Below are 18462 nucleotides of genomic sequence, written 5' to 3'. Positions count from 1 at the left end.
TCGCTTTTTCTCTGGGCTCTTGGCCAAGGTGGCTCAGTACTCTGACTACCAACTCCTACTGGGGGGTGATTTTAACATCTCGGCTGACCCCTCGATGGACCGGCGAGGGTGTGCCTGGGGGACCATGGAGCCAAGGGGGTCAATTTTTTGATGGATCAGTTGCATTTCTTGGATCTGTGGCGGATTTTGCATCCTACTGAGCATACTTACACTTTCTACTCCCACCCTCATGATGTTTATGTCCACCTGGATTACTTTCTGGCATCGCCCTCGCTGCTCCCACGGGTCGAACATGTTTCTATTGAGGAGGTTCCATTATCGGACCATTCCCCGATGATATTGTCGGTTCAGCTTACGGACGATGTTTCGCGGCGGGGGTGGCGGTTCCCGAGCCATCTATATAAGGATCTGGAGTTCCACAGGTATCTCAGGGAACGCTGGCAGGAGTATTGTCATCATAATGCTACCCCTGATGTTGACCCGGTGATATTTTGGGAGGCATCTAAGGTCGTACTCCGGGGCTACATTATTGCTTACGTGTCTCGGGCACGGTGGAGGCAGGATGCTGACCTCTTAAGGCTGTCTGGGGAGTTAGAAACATAGAAAGATGACGGCAGAAAAAGGCTACAGCCCACCAAGTCTGCCCACTCTACTGACCCACCCCATCAAGTCTGAGTGCCTTACTAGGCCTCTGTAAGGATCCCACGTAAATGTCCCATTTATTCTTAAAGTCAAGCACGCTGGTGGCCTTGGCCACCTGCTCTGGAAGCTTGTTCAGTGACCCACCACTCTTTCCGTGAAGAAATACTTCCTGGTGTCACCCTTAAATTTCCCTCCTCTGAGTTTGAGCGGATGCCCTCTCGTGGCCGAGGGTCCCTTGAGTTGCGGACTCTGAGACGGCGACATGTAGCTATGCTTTCTGTGGAGGATAAGCATCGGTTGGGGGATGTCCGTTCCCAGTTGGAGGTCCTTTTGACGCAGCGGGCCAATAGGGATATTTATTTCCAACGTTATCGCTTGCATCGCTGGGGGGGAAGGCCGGGCGGCTTATGGCCAACCTCGTGTGTCCTCCTCGAAAACAACAAGTCATTTTGTCTATTAAAGATGGTGGGGGCCGTCTTTATACCGGGGCGGCAGAAATTCAGTCCCAATTTGTGAAATTCTATGAGACTCTTTATTCCCATCGCGAGTCCTCCCAACACGATCGGAGTTTTTTCGGGATCTAGCTTTGCCTCAAGTGACCGCTGCCCAACTTGATATTTTGAATGCACCGGTTACGGTGGAGGAAATTCAGACGGGTATCAAAGCTTTGAAACTCACGAAAGCGCCAGGCCCTGATGGATTCGGGCCCGAATTCTATAAGATAGTGGTGGATTTGATTCCTCCGGCGTTAGGGGATGCTTATAATGTGCTTCATTCGGGACAGAGAAACATGGTCAGAGAAACATGGCCCATGTGGTCTTGCTCCCTAAACCGGGGAAGGATCCTGCCCAGGTGGGATCTTATCGCCCGATCTCTTTGCTCAATCAGGATGTTAAATTACTGGCTGCGATATTGGCCCGCCGTCTGAATGCCGTCCTCCCTCTCTTAATTCATGAAGATCAGGTGGGCTTTATACCGGGTTGGTATGCTTCCATGAATCTTTTTCGGGCCCTGATGGCATTACACTCGAGACGGGGGACGGGGAGTACATCGGCTATAGTGGGTTTAGATATGGAAAAGGCCTTCGACAGCATTTCCTGGCAATATCTATTCTGGGTTCTGCAGCAATATGGATTGGCCGGCCGTTTCCCTGAATGGATTCGTAGTTTATATCTCAACCCGCAGGCGCGTTTGTTGGTGAACGGGGGTCTTACTACTCCTTTTCCTTTGGGTAGAGGTACCCGGCAGGGATGTCCTCTTTCCCCTCTACTCTTTGAGCTAGCCCTCGAACCTTTAGCGGTAAAGATGCGCACTGATCCTTCTATTTGGGGAATTCGGATAGGAGACAGGGAGAGTCGGATAAACCTCTTTGCAGATGATATCCTACTCTATCTTGATAACCCCTTGGACGATCTGGAGCGAGCACTCGGGGTGGTTTGAACTTTTGGTAACTTATCAGGTCTGCGGGTTAATTGCGCCAAGTCCGAGCTATTGCCTTTGGATTCTACTCACAAGGAGGCCTGGCACCCTGCTCTTTCTATACTGCCTGTCGCTGGGCCGTTGCGGTATCTTGGAGTGTATCTGACCCCTGACTTATCCCTCATGTACCAGTATAATGTTTGTCACCTTCTTGAGCAAATCGCGGCTCAATGTGAACGATGGCGGGAGTTACCGTTGGGCTTGTGGGGTAGAGTTGCTTTCACCAAAATGGTTCTCCTACCCAAGATTCTGTATTCATTACAAACTCTCCCTGTGTGGCTCTCCGCCCAGGATGTGCGGGCTTTTCGCTCCACTATTTCTACTTTCATTTGGAAATGCAAGAGGGCTCGCATTAGTTATACTAAATTGATGCTGGACAGATCGCAGGGGGGCCTGAATCTTCCGGATGTTAGAAATTACAACGTTGCGGCTCTGTTTCGCTTTATCCATGAGGACTGGACCGGACATTATAGGTATGCCCCTGGGGGTTGGCTCTCTTCCTGGTGTGCGCCGCACTCATTCTTGGCCCTTTTACATTTGCCGCCCTCGGCAGTTCCCGGGGGTTCCTCGACACTGAGTCTTCTTCAGCCGATTCAGTTGGCGTGGAGGTGGTGGAGGCGTCGATTCCAGGTGTGGGAGCAGCGGGGGTGTAGGACCCTGAGGGATGTTTGGGATGGGGGTGGCGGGAGCGTATTTCCTCCCTTTGCCCAAATTCAGCAGATCTGCCCCCGAACCACTTTTGGGTGTATCTTCAGATCCGCCACTATTATGCTATGCTAGGTCAGCAGTGGTGGGATGCTTGGCTCTGTGGTCCTCTGGATTCTTTCTGGTTCCATCGGCCCAGATTCTGAGAAGGCAGAACTACTAAACCAATACTTCTGTTCAGTATTCACCCGAGAAGCGCCGGGAGTTGGTCCACAGCTGCAGACGGGAGATAACCAGAAAGACCCGTTTCAAGATTTTGAATTTACGCCCAGTAGCGTCTACGACGAACTATCAAGACTCAAAGTAAACAAAGCCATGGGACCAGATAACCTACATCCCAGAATGCTAAGGGAGTTAAGGGAAGTCCTGGCAGAACCATTATCTGTTCTTTTCAATCTTTCCCTAAGCACAGGAAGGGTCCCCTTGGACTGGAAAACCGCCAACGTAATCCCACTCCACAAAAAGGGCTGCAGGACAGAGACAGCAAACTACAGACCAGTAAGTCTCACGTCTATAGTGTGTAAACTCATGGAAACACTGATCAAACAGAATATTGACACAATCCTAGACGAAGAAAAACTGCGTGATCCACACCAACACGGGTTCACCCAGGGTAGATCCTGCCAATCTAATCTGATTAGCTTTTTTGACTGGGTTACTAGACAACTGGATGCTGGAGAGTCACTGGACGTAGTGTATTTGGACTTCAGTAAAGCATTTGATAGCGTCCCTCATCGAAGATTACTGAACAAGCTAAAATCGATAGGATTAGGAGACACTCTAACTACATGGGTTGGAGATTGGCTGAGCGGCAGACATCAAAGGGTAGTGGTGAACGGTACCCCATCTGAAGCATCGGACGTGATAAGTGGAGTGCCGCAGGGCTCGGTCCTGGGTCCGATTCTATTCAACTTATTCATAAGAGATATGACGCAAGGACTTAAGGGAAAGGTATCGCTGTTCGCCGACGACGCCAAACTTTGCAACATAGTAGGTAGAAGCTTATTACCTGATAATATGACACACGATCTACTGCTGCTGGAACAATGGTCAACTACTTGGCAGCTTGGCTTCAATGCTAAAAAATGCAAGGTAATGCACCTGGGAAAGAGAAACCCGCGTAGAACTTATGTACTAAATGGTGAAACCTTGGTTAGGACCACAGCAGAACGCGATCTAGGAGTGATCATTAGCGAGGACATGAAGGTTGCCAATCAAGTGGAGAAGGCTTCCTCCAGAGCAAGACAAATGATGGGGTGCATCCGCAGAGGTTTCGTCAGCAGGAGACCTGAAGTTATGATGCCGTTGTACAGAGCCATGGTGAGGCCTCACTTAGAGTACTGCGTTCAGTTTTGGAGACCTCACTACCGAAAGGACGTGCTGAGAATCGAGTCGGTACAGCGAACAGCCACCAGGATGGTCTTGGGGCTCAAGGATCTCACGTATGAAGAAAGACTAGAGAAATTGCGGATGTACTCACTTGAGGAAAGAAGGGAACGGGGAGATATGATTGAAACGTATAAGTATATCACGGGGCACATCGAGTCAGAAGATGATATATTCCGGCTCATGGGACCCTCAACCACCAGAGGGCATCCGCTAAAAATCAGGGGAGGGAAGTTTCATGGCGACTTCAGGAAGTATTTCTTCACCGAGAGAGTTGTGGATCATTGGAACAGACTCCCACTCCAGGTGATAAAGGCCAGCAGCGTGACGGATTTTAAGAGAAAATGGGATACTCACGTGGGATCTTTAAGGGAGTAAACTCAGGGGGGAGGATACTTGGAATGGGCAGACTTGGTGGGCTATAGCCCTTTTCTGCCGCTTTTTCTATGTTTCTATGTTAAACTCTCTATGTGGGGTCATATGTTGCGGGCACACTTCTCTATGGGTGCCCTTGATGGAGTGGCCTCTGTGTGGTGGAGGGAGCTGGGCTTCATGGGGGATCGGGGCGCGTTCCTTCCACTGTTTGGTCATCTTAAAACTATGGGGGGCTCCTCCGATCTCCAGGAGATGCAGTTTAAGATCTTACACAGGGCGTATATTTCTAGGCAGCACGGGGCTCTTATGGACCTATGGGAGGGGACTGTCTGTACTAGGTGTCGCCAATCTGCTGGAACTTTAGTTCATCATTTTTTGGAATGCCCGTCAACTGATTTGTGGTTGAAGGTTCTCCCTTTTTTGGAGCAAATTGTGCACCGTCCTATCCGCATGACTATGGCATGCTCTTATTGGGCGACCAGAGAGTATTGGAGGAGGCTGGGTTTTCGACTCCTCAGCAGAAATTTCTTTATTTAGCCATCCTCTTGGTGAAAAAACTCCTTTTGCAATATTGGGTGTCTGATCAGGCGGCTTCCTTTACTCATTGGCTACATCGGATTGCACAGGTAGCCCACTTTGAAATTCACCGCTCTCCCAGGGGGGGAAGGATTGACCATCACTGCTATGTGGGGCTCTGGAAGGCAGCTTTGTCGCTGTGTCCCGGGGATTCGGGGGTACAGCTGGACAATTGTTCTTGATACTACAGTTCTTTCTCTTTCTTTTTCTCTCTTTTTTTTTTTTTTCTCTGCTTAGGGGCCATTTGGTGCAGTTTACTGTGAGGGGTGTGTGTTAGTGTGAGAGGGGGGGTGGGTGACTGTGGAGTGTCTGTTGTGATGTGTACGGAGTGTCTGGAGTTTGTGTGCTTGTGGTATGACTGGAGGGGTGATCCTCTGAAAAATTTGCAGACGGCGACGGGATGGTGCTTGCCAGCTCGTTTTTCTATTCGATTTTGTATTCTCTATTATCGGACCTTGTGTCCTTGTACTGTTGGATTTCTGTACCATCTGTGTTGCATTTGCTAATAAAAATTATTTGAAAAAAAAAAAAAGAAATCTTGGAGCTAGGCCAAAAGTTTTAGCGTTATGTGATAGTGCAAGGAGACAGAGCGGTGACAGAAGGGAGTAGCAGGATGGTATTACAGTTCAGTAAGCAGTGCTCCTGTTCAAAGTTGTGGTTCGTCAGCTGGTAGCAGAGACCTTGCAGCCTATGGAGTTCCTGTCCAGTAAGACAGGGGGAGTGAGCTGGCTCTGATACTAAGGAGAGGAGGTTGGACAGTGCTGCTTTACCTGATGGTGGTATTTCTTTCCAGAGGAGAAGTAGTGGCGGGGCAATTGCGCCCTTTGAACTCTAATCCAGGTGAAAGTGGGAACAGCAGCAGTTGTTTGAGTTTGATCCAGATGAGAGGGAATGGCATCAATTTTTTTGTCTGTGGAGGGCTGGCAGTAGAATATTTTTGTGGAATGCAAACTGCTATGATATGTGTAAAGCATTATTCTTCCAATGAAGAGGTACAAGCAAGGCAGTGGACTATGAAACTGCTGAAGCAAAGCCCACTCACAATAAAATCAGCTCTGAAAAATGCTACTAACACCACCTTCCTACGCCCAATCTCCGAGCGCTCTTGCATTCCATATTAAGCAGTGTCAAAGAATGCCATCAATGAATTCTGATCGTAACTGTCCAAAATCTCCAATAGCACTGGAACTTTGGATTTGACATTGGTGCCTTTGAACTTGAATTTATCTATGAAAAGATCTGTAATCATCCCTGCAAAAAGAAAGAGAGAGAGAGAATGAGTTTTAAAATTGGATTCTTATTTAGGAATATTCCTTCAGGATGTGCTATAGGCAATCACTAATAGATATTAGGAAATCTTTCGGAAGCAGTGCAACATATTTCACAAGGAGATGGTAAAATCACCATCATTGAAGGTTTTTAGGAATAGACTAAGTAAAAACCCTCCCAAGACATTATGTTAGTGTAGCAGATGATGGCAGACTTCCCCCCCTACTTCTAGCTGTAGAAAAATGACTTTATTCAGTATGATTTTTGCTTTCTTCCTTCTTTGTACCCTGCCTTAGGCAGACAGACATACCAGACCCTCCATTTAGTTAACAAGGAAAACCCCACCTTTCCCGTGTGAAACTGTAAAGTTTCATTTAACCCTACACAGCTGCTCACAATATTAGCATTGCCAGTGTTGAACTACAGTACAGCTTCTGCCCGAGTTTTCAGCATCCTACGTTGCCTGCACACAAAATCTGCTTTTCCTTCTAGAAAGGAATGGTATGTCTGAGTGTAGACGAGCTGTACTGGAGATCAGTCCTGACTCTGTTCATTATCTTTATAAGTGACGGATAAAGTTTTATCATTTTCTAGATGACACCAAGATTTGCAATAAAGCAGACACCACCTAAGGAAGAAGAAAGCAGGAGAAATGATCTATAAAATTAAGGGTGATGCCTTCATTTATGGAGATTCATTAACTGGCTTTATGAAGAGATTCACCCAAGCTGGTGCAGGCAGTTTAACATAAAACTTACAATATTGTTCAAAATTACCCAATATAAACATAAATTCAATAAATGAGGTAAACTTGAAAACAGCAAAATGAAACATTATATTAGGATTACCATACCATTTAGGCCCTTTTTAATCAAGCCAAGGTAGTGAATGCCACATGGAAAATGCACCAAAGCCTATTCAATCCCTATGGGCTTCAGTGCTTTTACCATGGTATTCGGCTTCATAAAAGAGGCCCTTACAGGCTTAGGGGCTCATTTTCAAAACTCAAAGACATCCAAAAAAATGGCATAAACTGGCACTTGGACATTCTTCTCACCAAAACATCCAAGTCACCATTTTCAAAACCAACTTTCTAGACGTTTTGCTAGGCTTTTTGTCCGAAATGCGTCTAAATCTCAAGGGGGCATGTTGGCGATGTGTTATGGGTGGAATTTCGGCAGGCTTAGCACTTGGACATTTTACAGCGATAATCTAACGTTTTACAAAACACCCAGGGAACAATTTGGACATTTGTCAGTCGTAAGGCGGAAGTCATTATGCCATTGTATAGATCTATGGTGAGGCCCCACCTGGAATACTGTGTGCAATTCTGGAGGCCGCATTATCGCAAGGATGTGCTGAGACTGGAGTCGGTACAAAGAATGGCCACCCGGATGGTCTCGGGACTCAAGGATCTACCATACGAAAAACGGCTTGACAAATTACAGCTATACTCGCTCGAGGAGCGCAGAGAGAGGGGGGACATGATCGAGACGTTCAAGTATCTTACGGGCCGCATCGAGGCGGAGGAAGATATCTTCTTTTTCAAGGGTCCCACGACAACAAGAGGGCATCCGTTGAAAATCAGGGGCGGGAAACTACGAGGTGACACCAGGAAATTCTTTTTCACTGAAAGAGTGGTTGATCGCTGGAATAGTCTTCCACTACAGGTGATTGAGGCCAGCAGCGTACCTGATTTTAAGGCCAAATGGGATCGGCACATGGGATCTATTCACAGGGCAAAGGTAGGGGAGGGACATTAAGGTGGGCAGACTAGATGGGCCGTGGGCCCTTATCTGCCGTCTATTTCTATGTTTCTATGTATTTGGGGCTAGACCTGTTTTAAAAATGATTAAGACTCACAAAGGTGGCCAGATGAAACATAAAAACGTGATGGCAGATAAGAGCCAAATGGCCCATCCGCAGCATCCACCATCTCCTCTTCTCCCTAAGAAATCCTACATGCCTATCCCAGGCTTTCTTGAAATCAGACACATTCTGTCTCCAGCACATCCACTGGGAGACTGTTCCACGCATCTACATTGAAGGGATGAAGGCATGGCCACTCCACACTCCCCCAGTGGTCACTGATCCCCACCCACTCTCCAAAGATCTGAATGAAACAGTACATATCTTTCTCTACGACAGCTGCAGATAGAAAGGACACTCCTAATACAATAGCCAACAGGTGTCTGGAGTAGCCTGGTAGGTAGTGCAGTGGACTCAAGAAGGGCACCCAGATGCATATCTCGCCCTAACTAGTACACTTGTGGTGAAGAGTGTAAGCCCACCAAGATCTGCCAAAATCGTACTATAGAAATAATTGATAGTAGTAGTAGGTGACACCTACAGCTATAAGGGTTATTGGGGTGGTAGACAGGTAGGTCCAGTAGATTTTGGGAATGTTTTGGAGGGCACAGCATACAATGTAAGGGGGTTCTGGTGGGATGTGTACCTAGCACTCTCTATGTGAAGTTCACAGCAGGGCCCCCTAAGATGCTCTACTGCTTGGTGCCAATGAGGATTATCTTGAAACCAAATATGTCCTCAGTGTTTGGTCTGATGCTGACTGGTCTTGGGGTTCCCTATCAGTGCCTGATATATTCAGGTAGGAGATCTCCTCAATACTGGTGCACTCTCAGTGTCAGATATAGTTCCAGCAGCCAAGGGGTCCAATGTTTTTGATGCTGGTGGGACAGATTTAGGAGTGCCAAATAGTTTCTCACAATGGGCCTCTGTTTTTCTGGGTTCTTTTCTGCATATTTAAACAGAGAACACAGTTAGAGGCCGTTTGGCATGACAGACACCAACTATGGGCCTAGGCATGACAGACACCAGCTATGAGGATCAGTCCCAGAGATGACTCTGTTGCACTTAGTCCTCCGCTTAAGTCAAGCTTCAAGTTTATTAATATTTTGATATACCGACCATCACAAGTATCTGGTCGGTTTACAATAAATAATAAGGAATAAAAATTATATTTAAAAAATATATTATATATAAAAAGCAAAATAAAAATGGGGGATAAGGTTGATACAAAGATTTGATTACGAAGGGTATGAGACAAAAGGGGAGAAAAGGGAAGGAAAAGTTTTTAAATTACATTATAGAAATTTAAAAAAAATGGAGGAGGGGAGGATAAAACGAGAGAAAAAAATGGGGTATCCAGATATTAATTTATACCACAATGCGGCTTGATGCCCTAGGAAGTCTGCTATATTGATGCCCTAGGAACTCTAAACTATATTGATTATTCAATGTTTTCCATTCAGGGAACCCAACCTGAATGGCCTGCTTCAATTGCAACCATTTAAAACTTTGTTTTTTACTAAGACCAAATCTATGTTGCAATTGTGAAAATTCCAGCAGTTTACCTTCCGAAATAACATCATTCAGAGATCTAATGCCTGTAATAATCCATTCCTTCCAAAGGATTTGAGCTCCGCCAATTTTAATCTTGGAGTTTATCCATAAAGATTGATTAGTTGACTTGTTTATTGGGACAGGTGTTAATTTACTAATAAACCTCAACGTTTTCCAAGTATCCATTAATATCTTATTTTCTCTGTATCTTCTAGGCATTTTTGATAATTCACTGAGCAACAAAGGTGGGAAGGGTGATTTGTTTTCATTTTGGTGGTTGAAATGTGTCGGTTCTGGAAGTTTGTTTCTGCTGCCGGTGTATGATTGTGGAAGGAAATGTGAGGGGGGCACTTTATGCGATTGAAAATTTTTATTGTGATTAATCATGATTAATTGAATTAAATTAAATGAATGAGAAGAAACGGAAAAATTGCAAAGTCCATGAGTAGTTTTTCAAACTTGTAGGGGTCCGATAAATAACAGCTGTTTAGGTTGATTGCTTTTCTTTCACTGTCAGAAACGAATGAAAACAAACAATAATTTAATTCTACTGATTTTTTTAAAGACTACTGAGGGAAATATGAGTTATGCTCATTTGCTTTGTTGGCTGCAGAAATAGATTTCTTTGGAAAGATATTTCAATATGTCTTTAAATTGCAAGAAAATACACAGTGGTCAGGAATGCTAAACTGAACTCATCTCATAATTTTGTTTTTTGACTATTCATTATCTTGGTTTTTTACCACTGAGTATAGTTTCATGGATTAAGATGACATGATAGATGATTCAGAAAATCTGGGAAAACAGCAGAACACAAAGCAAGAGTACACGGTGATTGTCATTTAACAATAGTGATCCTGGTTCTCTTTCAGCTGATTGGGTGTTTTTGATGAATAGTCTAGTTTTTAACTGTTGTGTAGAATGACAAATTTTTCCCCATCCCTGCAGGAACTCAATTTTCCTGTCCCGTCCCCACGAGTTTTGTCGCTGTCCCTGCCCCATTCCTGTAAGCTCTGCCTTAACCTCACAAGTCTTGAACACTTATGATTTTAAAGTGTTTGAGGCTTGTGCAGATAAGGACAGAGCTTAGTCATTGGTGGAATGAGGCATTATGACATCACAATCCAAGCTCTAGAATGTTGCTACTTATGATTTTAAAGTGTTTGAGGCTTGTGCAGATGAGAGCGGAGATTAGCCATTGGTGGAATGAGGCATTATGACATCACAATCTGAGCTCTAGAATGTTGCTACTTAAGATTTTAAAGTGTTAGAGGCTTGTGCAGATGAGGGCGGAGCTTAGCCACTGGTGGAATGAGGCATTATGACATCACAATCTGAGCTCTAGAACAGTGTTCTTCAACCTTTTTACACCCGTGGACCGGCAGAAATAAAAGAATTATTTTGTGGACCGGCAAACTACTAGGACTAAAATTAAAAAACCCCGTTTACGCCCCTCCGCGAGCTCAGTCCCCGCAAACCATCTGATCCCATCTGCACAAGCTGCAATTATGATTTTATATTGAACATATTTTATTAAAGTATAAAAAGAAACAATATTCTGAACAATTGTGATTTTATAAATACAAATATACAGAGCACGGACCAACAAAACCCCTGTCTCCCCTCCCCTTCACATATATCCCCTCTACTATCAAGAAAACTGAACAAGCCAAGTTATTATAGAATGCTACATAGAAATATCATGCTAGCAGAATACTGCAGTCCCCAGTTATGTCTCTAGCAGGATATATAATTCAAATATTTGTGCGCTGCAGTTTCCCCTATTTGGGAGCGGAGGGAGAGACGACAGGGCTCAGGCAGGCGGCAGGAGGCAGCGATCGAGTCGGGCTCCCAGGATGAGAGCAGCGCAGATGCGCTGTGGTCGTTGGCCTGCAGCTGGGGGAGCTGGAGGGAGACTCCCACGGAACCCACCGTCCGGAGGTACAGGGCGAATCATGCTGGAGCGGGAGACTCGCCGACTTCGGCACCCAAGTGAGTCTCGACATCCATCAGCTCAACTTGCCTCCGGGGTTTCACACCAGAGTCGCGGGATCCATACGATGTGGGGATCGCAGCGGCAGCAGGGCGTGAGTTCCCTGTCAACCTCAGCTCCTGCGGCACTGGCACGCACAGAGATCGGCACCAGATGGTTTTCTTCAGAGGAGGACTTCATCTGCAGTCATTCAAGGTAGCAGCTGGAGCACGGGCAGTGAGACATAATAACTGTAAGGAGGAGACCATCACATTGGAGGAGACAAGACTTCCTGGGACTATCAACCTTATTAACTATCAAACTATCAACTATTTCATTCTCTTCTCTCCTCTATCTTCCATAATACTTAATTCAATACATTCCTGTTAGAATGTTTTCTTTCTTATTTTTTCCTTTTTCTGAACTCTTCACTTCTTTACTAATCTCTAGGCACCTTAGTTAGATTGTGAGCCTTCGGGACAGTGAGGGAATTTCAAAAGTGCCTTTCTTGCTCATAATTTTTAATGTATATTTTCTGTAACCGCTTTGAACCTAACGGATGTAGCGGTATTAAAGAAATAAATTACATTACATTACATTACAAATCTGATATATTCTAATGACAAAATAGAAATAAAATTATTTTTTTCTAACTTTTGTTGTCTCTGGTTTCTGCTTTCATCTTCTTTTCACTCTTTTCCTTCCAGCATCTGCCCGTTACATCCAATGTCTGCCCTCTCCCCCTTCCATATGTATCTGACTTCTTTCTATGCCCCTCTTCCTTGTCCATCCTCCTCTCTCCTTTTTACATCATTCATTCCAGCTTCACTGCCTTCTTCATTTTTATCTCTCCTACACCAGATCTAGCATCTTTATCCCTCTCTCATTTCTCTGCTGACCCCCTTTCCAGCATCAATGTCTCTCTACTTTCTCATTCCTCTCTCTCCCCTTTCTCTCATCTGATCTCTCCATTCCACCCTGACACCCTTCCCCTCCTGTAATCTCCCTGCCAGCTGTTTCCTTCCTTTTTTCTTTCTCCCTACCCTCCTTACTTTTTTTCCTTCTCCCTTCCCTCCTCCCTCTATCCAACATTAACTCTCTTCCCATCCCTTTCCCTCCTCCCCTCCCAGCAGCATCTCTCCTTCTTCTCCCTTCCCTCCTCCCTCTATCCAACATTAGGAGAGCTGGTGGGAGGGGAGTCATCCACTGTGAAGGCTCCCCAGGATCTTGTTCGCACACGCTGACCATCTCCCTCCACCTGTACCTGAATCTGCAAGTCTCTCCGTTCTAATCGCAACTTCCCCGCGGCCCTCTTCAGCAACTCGGCAGGGGCAGCGATCAAGACACGCTGCCGACGTCGGGACCTTCACTCTCTGAGTCCCGCCTATTTTTTTTCAACTTCCTGTTTCTGAACAGGCAAGACTCACAGAGGGAAGGCCCTGACGTTAGCAGCCTATCTTGATCGCCTGAGGCTGGGAGGAACATTAGTCAGCAGGAACTGCAGTCGGGAGGAACCGCAGTCGGCAGGAAATTTAACTGCCGACTTGATTTCGCCGGCCCTGTGCGGACCGGCAGAAATTTTCTGCGGACCGGCGGTTGAAGAACTGTGCTCTAGAATGTTGCTACTTAGGATTTTAAAGAGTTTGAGGCTTGTGCAGATGAGGACGGAGCTTGCAGGAATGGGGCAGGGACAGGAAAAGAAGTTGCCAGGATGGGAAAATGAGTTCCTATGGGGACAAGGAAAAATTTTCTATAGAGGGCCATGGGCATGTGTAGTTCTTTGCCCCATAAGGCAATCCATACTGGCCGAAACATACGCCACATTAGGAGGCTTTCTCTGATCACCTCTGGCCACAAGTGCATGATTGTTAACTGAAATATACACTAATGTTGCTATGGTGTGTACAATATTGAAGAGAGGCTAGCCAGGGAGGTAGGAAATTTCTTCAGATATGTTAAAGGGAAGAAGCCGGCTAGGGAGGAGGTGGGACTGCTGGATGACGGAGAAAGAAAAGGAGTGGTGAAGGAGGAAAAAGAGGTGGCGGATAGACTAAACATATCCTTTTCGTCAGTATTTACAAAGGAGGACACATCCAACGTGCCAGAACCTGAAAAAATCTTCACAGGGGACCAGGTAGAAAAATTAACATCAATGGAGGTAAGCCTCGAGGACGTACATAGGCAGATAGATAGATTAAAAAGTGGCAAATCTCCGAGCCTGGATGAAAATCCACCCCAGGGTTTTGAAGGAACTAAAAGAGGAAATAGCGGAACTATTACAGCAGGTTTGTAACCTATCCCTGATTACAGGCGTGATCCCGGAGGATTGGAAGATAGCAAATGTTATGCCCATCTTCAAAAAGGGATCAAGAGGTGACCCGGGGAACTACAGACCGGTAAGTCTGATTTCAGTTCCGGGGAAGATTGCGGAAGCGCTGATAAAAGACAGCATCGATGAGCATCTAGAAAGAAAAACTGATGAAAACAAGCCAGCATGGCTTCTGCAAGGGAAGATTGTGCCTAATGAACTTATTACACTTCTTCGAAGGAATTAACAAATGAATGGACAAAGGGGACCCCATAGACATCATATACTTGGACTTCCAAAAAGCCTTTGACAAGGTACCCCATGAACGCCTACTACGGAAACTGAAGAGCCATGGGGTGTAAGGAGACATACATAGATGGAGCAAAAATTGGTTGGTGGGTAGGAAGCAGAGGGTAGGAGTGAAGGGCCACTACTCTGACTGGAGGAGGGTCACGAGTGGTGTTCCACAGGGGTCGGTGCTCAGACCGTTGCTGTTCAATGTATTTATAAATGATCTAGAAACAGGGACGAAGTGCGAGGTAATAAAATTTGCACACAACACCAAACTATTTAGTGGAGTTGGGACAAAAGAGGACTGTGAAGATTTACAAAGGGACCTGAACAAACTAGAAGAGTGGGCGGCGAGATGGCAGATGAAATTTAATGTAGAGAAATGTAAAGTCTTACATGTGGGAAACAAAACCCCGAAGTACAGCTATACGATGGGAGGGCTGGAAATGGGTGAGAGTACCCTAGAAAAGGACTTGGGGGTAATGGTGGACAAGACAATGAAGTCGTCGGCACAGTGCGCAGCGGCATCAAAAAAGACACAGCCTCGAGGAAAGCAAACCAAATGTTAGGTATCATTAAGAAGGGTATCTCGACCAGAACGAAGGAAGTCATCCTGCCACTGTACCGGGCTATGGTGCGCCCGCATCTGGAATACTGTGTACAGTACTGGTCACCGTACCTCAAAAAGGACATGGCAATGCTTGAGGGAGTCCAGAGAAGAGCAACTAAACTGATTAAAGGTATGGAAAACCTTACATACACTGACAGACTGAAGAAGCTGGGGCTGTTCTCCCTGGAAAAGCGGAGACTCAGAGGAGATATGATAGAGACCTTCAAGATCCTGAGGGGCATCGAAAAGGTTGACAAAGACAGATTTTTCAATTTGAAAGAAACCACAAGAACAAGGGGTCACTCGATGAAATTGAAGGAGGACAGGTTTAAAACAAACGCAAGGAAGTTCTTTTTCACACAGAGGGTGGTGGACACATGGAACACCCTTCCGGAGGCCGTGATAAGAAATAGCACAGTACAGGGTTTCAAGGATGACCTGGATAGGTTCCTGGAAGACAAAGGGATTGAGGGGTACAGATAAGAGCAGTGGAAGGTTTAGAGATAAGTGTAGAGGTAGGCATAAAATTAGTCAGGGACCGCTGATCAGGCAATATGCCTGATGGGCCGCCGCGTGAGCGGACCGCTGGGCTGGATGGACCTCTGGTCTGCCCCGGCGGAGGCGACTACTTATGTACTTAAGACGAACAGAATGTTAGGCATTATCAAGAAAGGTATTACAACCAGAACGAAAGAAGTTATCCTGCTGTTGTATCGAGCGATGGTGCGCCTGCATCTGGAGTACTGCGTCCAATATTGGTCGCCGTACCTTAAGAAGGATAAGGCGATACTCGAGAGGGTTCAGAAAAGAGCGACGCGATTGATAAAAGGTATGGAAAACCTTTCATATGCTGAAAGACTAGAGAAACTGGGGATCTTTTCACTGGAAAAGCGGAGACTTAGAGGGGACATGATAGAGACTTACAAGATCATGAAGGGCATAGAGAAAGTGGAGAGGGACAGATTCTTCAAACTTTCGAAGACTACAAGAACGAGAGGGCATTCGGAAAAATTAAAAGGGGACAGATTCAAAACCAATGCTAGGAAGTTCTTCTTCACCCAAAGGGTGGTGGACACCTGGAATGAGCTTCCAGAGGGTGTGATACGACAGAGCACGATATCGGGGTTCAAGAAAGGATTAGATAATTTCCTGAAGGAAAAAGGGATAGAAGGGTATAGATAGAAGAATACTATACAGATCCTGAACCTGATGGGCCACCGCGTGAGCAGATTGCTGGGCATGATGGACCTCTGGTCTGACCCAGCAGAGGCAATGCTTATGTTCTTATGTTTAAAGAGAAATGTCTTAAGGAGTGTTTTGAACTTGTTTAAGGAATTTTCAAAACGAAGATTCGATGGCACGGCATTCCAAAGGGAGGGCGTGACAACAGAGAAAATTGTGTTTCTGGTATAGTATAAATCTTTGATTGGAGGGACTGTTAGTAAATTCTGGTTAGTGGACCTGAGGGCCCTGGAAGGGGTGTGTGGAATAATATATTTATCAAGGAAGGCAGGCTGATGAGAGATCTTGATCTTAAAGGCTAAGAGAAGAATTTTATAGTCAAATGTATTTTATTGAGCTCAACAGAAATACCACAGTATGCAGCATATACAAGAAAAACAAGCTCAAATTATAGCAAAGAATCCACAACATCATACCTGGCCACCCAACCCCACCAAACCATCTCTCCCCCTGGTCCTCCTTCCAAGTACAACCCCAAAAGAAACCAAAATACAGTTCATACTACAAAGGTATACGTAAAAGAGCAGAATGGAAGAAAACAATGCATCAGCAATTAAGCAAGTGGCTACGAGCCAGGGGAGTCATAGAGGTCCAAAAGAGTTTCCAAATGCGTTGAAAAGAATACCCTGAGCGGGAGGAAAAGTCTCACACATCTCGATTTTCCCACATCAGGATAGAAACCATCTGGCACCTCCAGAGGTAGTAATCTGGCGCCTCTCCATCAAGCCACTTAAGTAAGATACATTTTAAAACAATAAAAACTGTCCACTTGGGGAAGGTAGCCGCCCCCGATTTCTGGGGGGAAAAATGAGGTATATTACCAAATAACAACACAGGAGAACGTATAATGGTAATGGACCAAATGAGTTCCACAAAGAGAAATACAGCATCCCAAAATGAGCTAATATTGGGGCAGGTCCAGAACATATGTCCCATGCCTGCCTCAGGGGCTTGACAATGAAGACAGGCAGCGGACTCACGAAATCCAGAGAGATAAGCCCTCTTAGGAGAAATATATAAACGAAGGTCTAACCTGTAATGTTGTTCCCAAAAAGTAGTACATTTACGAAAAGCATGTAGTCTGCAAGGACGCGATCCCAGGCATCTCGTAATCTAATGTGGTCAAGCAAGGGGGACTCATCCTTCAGATGACAATGATGAAATTTAAGGGGAACAGGGAGCTGAGAACCAATTGTAAAGGCCGTGGATAACAACTCCTGGCAAGAAGTCGTTAAGGAGTCAGAGGGCAGGGAATTAAGGTAATGGTGAATCTGCATATAAGCAAAAGCATCAGTGGGCGGGAGATCAAAGTTCTCCCTCACTTGAGCAAAGGACCGAGTCTTCCCCCCATCATCCACCAACTGAAACACATATTGAATTCCCCTTGCTTCCCATCATACAAAACTAGCCCCATCTATCCCAGGAAGAAAGGAACCATTAAGGCGGATAATAATAATAACAGTTTATATACCGCAGGACCATGAAGTTCTATGCGGTTTACAATGATTAAAAGGTATTACAGATTGAGTGGAATAACAAAGTTCAGAGTTAATGAATAACAATTTGAAGATTATTTGTTGAGGACTAAGATTGTATAAGTCAGTTACCTAAGTACTTCAGGAACAGATGTGTTTTTCGGCATTTCCTGAATTCCCTATAAGTAGTAGGCACGAGCAGTTGTTCCAGGTCTTTACCCCATAATGCTACATAATGCTGCTTAATGTGAGAAAAGATGTTGGTGATGACTTTTAAATTTACAACCTCTAACTGGTGGAGAAACAAAGTTCAGATGTGAACTTCTCCTATGTCTGTTGGTTGTGAAAGAGAAAAGGCCTGTTATATATATAGGGGCTAAGCCGTAAAGTACCTTGAAGCAAAAACAACCAAACTTGAATTTCACATGTGCCTCCATCGGCAGCCAGTGTAGAAGTCAATAGGAAGGTGTTACATGATCAAACTTCTTCAATCCACAAAGTAGCCTAATCGCTGCATTTTGTACCAGTTCCAATCGCCGCATATTTTTTTGGGAGAGTGCCAAGTAGGCGATGTTACAATAATCGATTTGACTCAGTATGAGGGATTGTACCAGAATTCTAAATGATGAGACACTGAAGTAAGCTCTGATTGACCGAAGTTTCCAGAGGTTGAGAAAGATTTTTATAATAAAGGAGTCTACCTTGTCTTTCATGGTCAGACTCTGGTCCAGTGTTACTCCCAATACCTTCATAGTGGATTGAATGGGAT

At 45.3% G+C, this 18462-nt stretch overlaps 1 protein-coding gene across 5 annotated transcripts in view; it reads right to left on the bottom strand.

Moving 5' to 3' along the window:
• Nucleotides 1–18462, bottom strand: part of BBS7 (Bardet-Biedl syndrome 7) — a 454813-nt gene that overhangs the window by 41238 nt on the left and 395113 nt on the right. For 4 of the 5 annotated variants that reach the window (XM_033938299.1, XM_033938327.1, XM_033938307.1 and 1 more), the window contains one exon: nt 4563–6414. In XM_033938299.1, coding sequence (XP_033794190.1) covers nt 6281–6414 — 134 coding nt within the window. In that variant the 3' untranslated portion in view covers nt 4563–6280. Of the gene's footprint in view, nt 1–4562; nt 6415–18462 lie in introns of those variants that run through there. The other variant, XR_004538826.1, reaches the window with a different exon arrangement.

The sequence above is a fragment of the Geotrypetes seraphini genome, chromosome 1, assembly GCF_902459505.1.
Source record: "Geotrypetes seraphini chromosome 1, aGeoSer1.1, whole genome shotgun sequence".
NCBI lineage: Eukaryota > Metazoa > Chordata > Amphibia > Gymnophiona > Dermophiidae > Geotrypetes > Geotrypetes seraphini.
The sequence above is the reverse complement of the archived record's forward strand: the minus strand, read 5'-3'. Positions and strand labels throughout refer to the sequence as shown.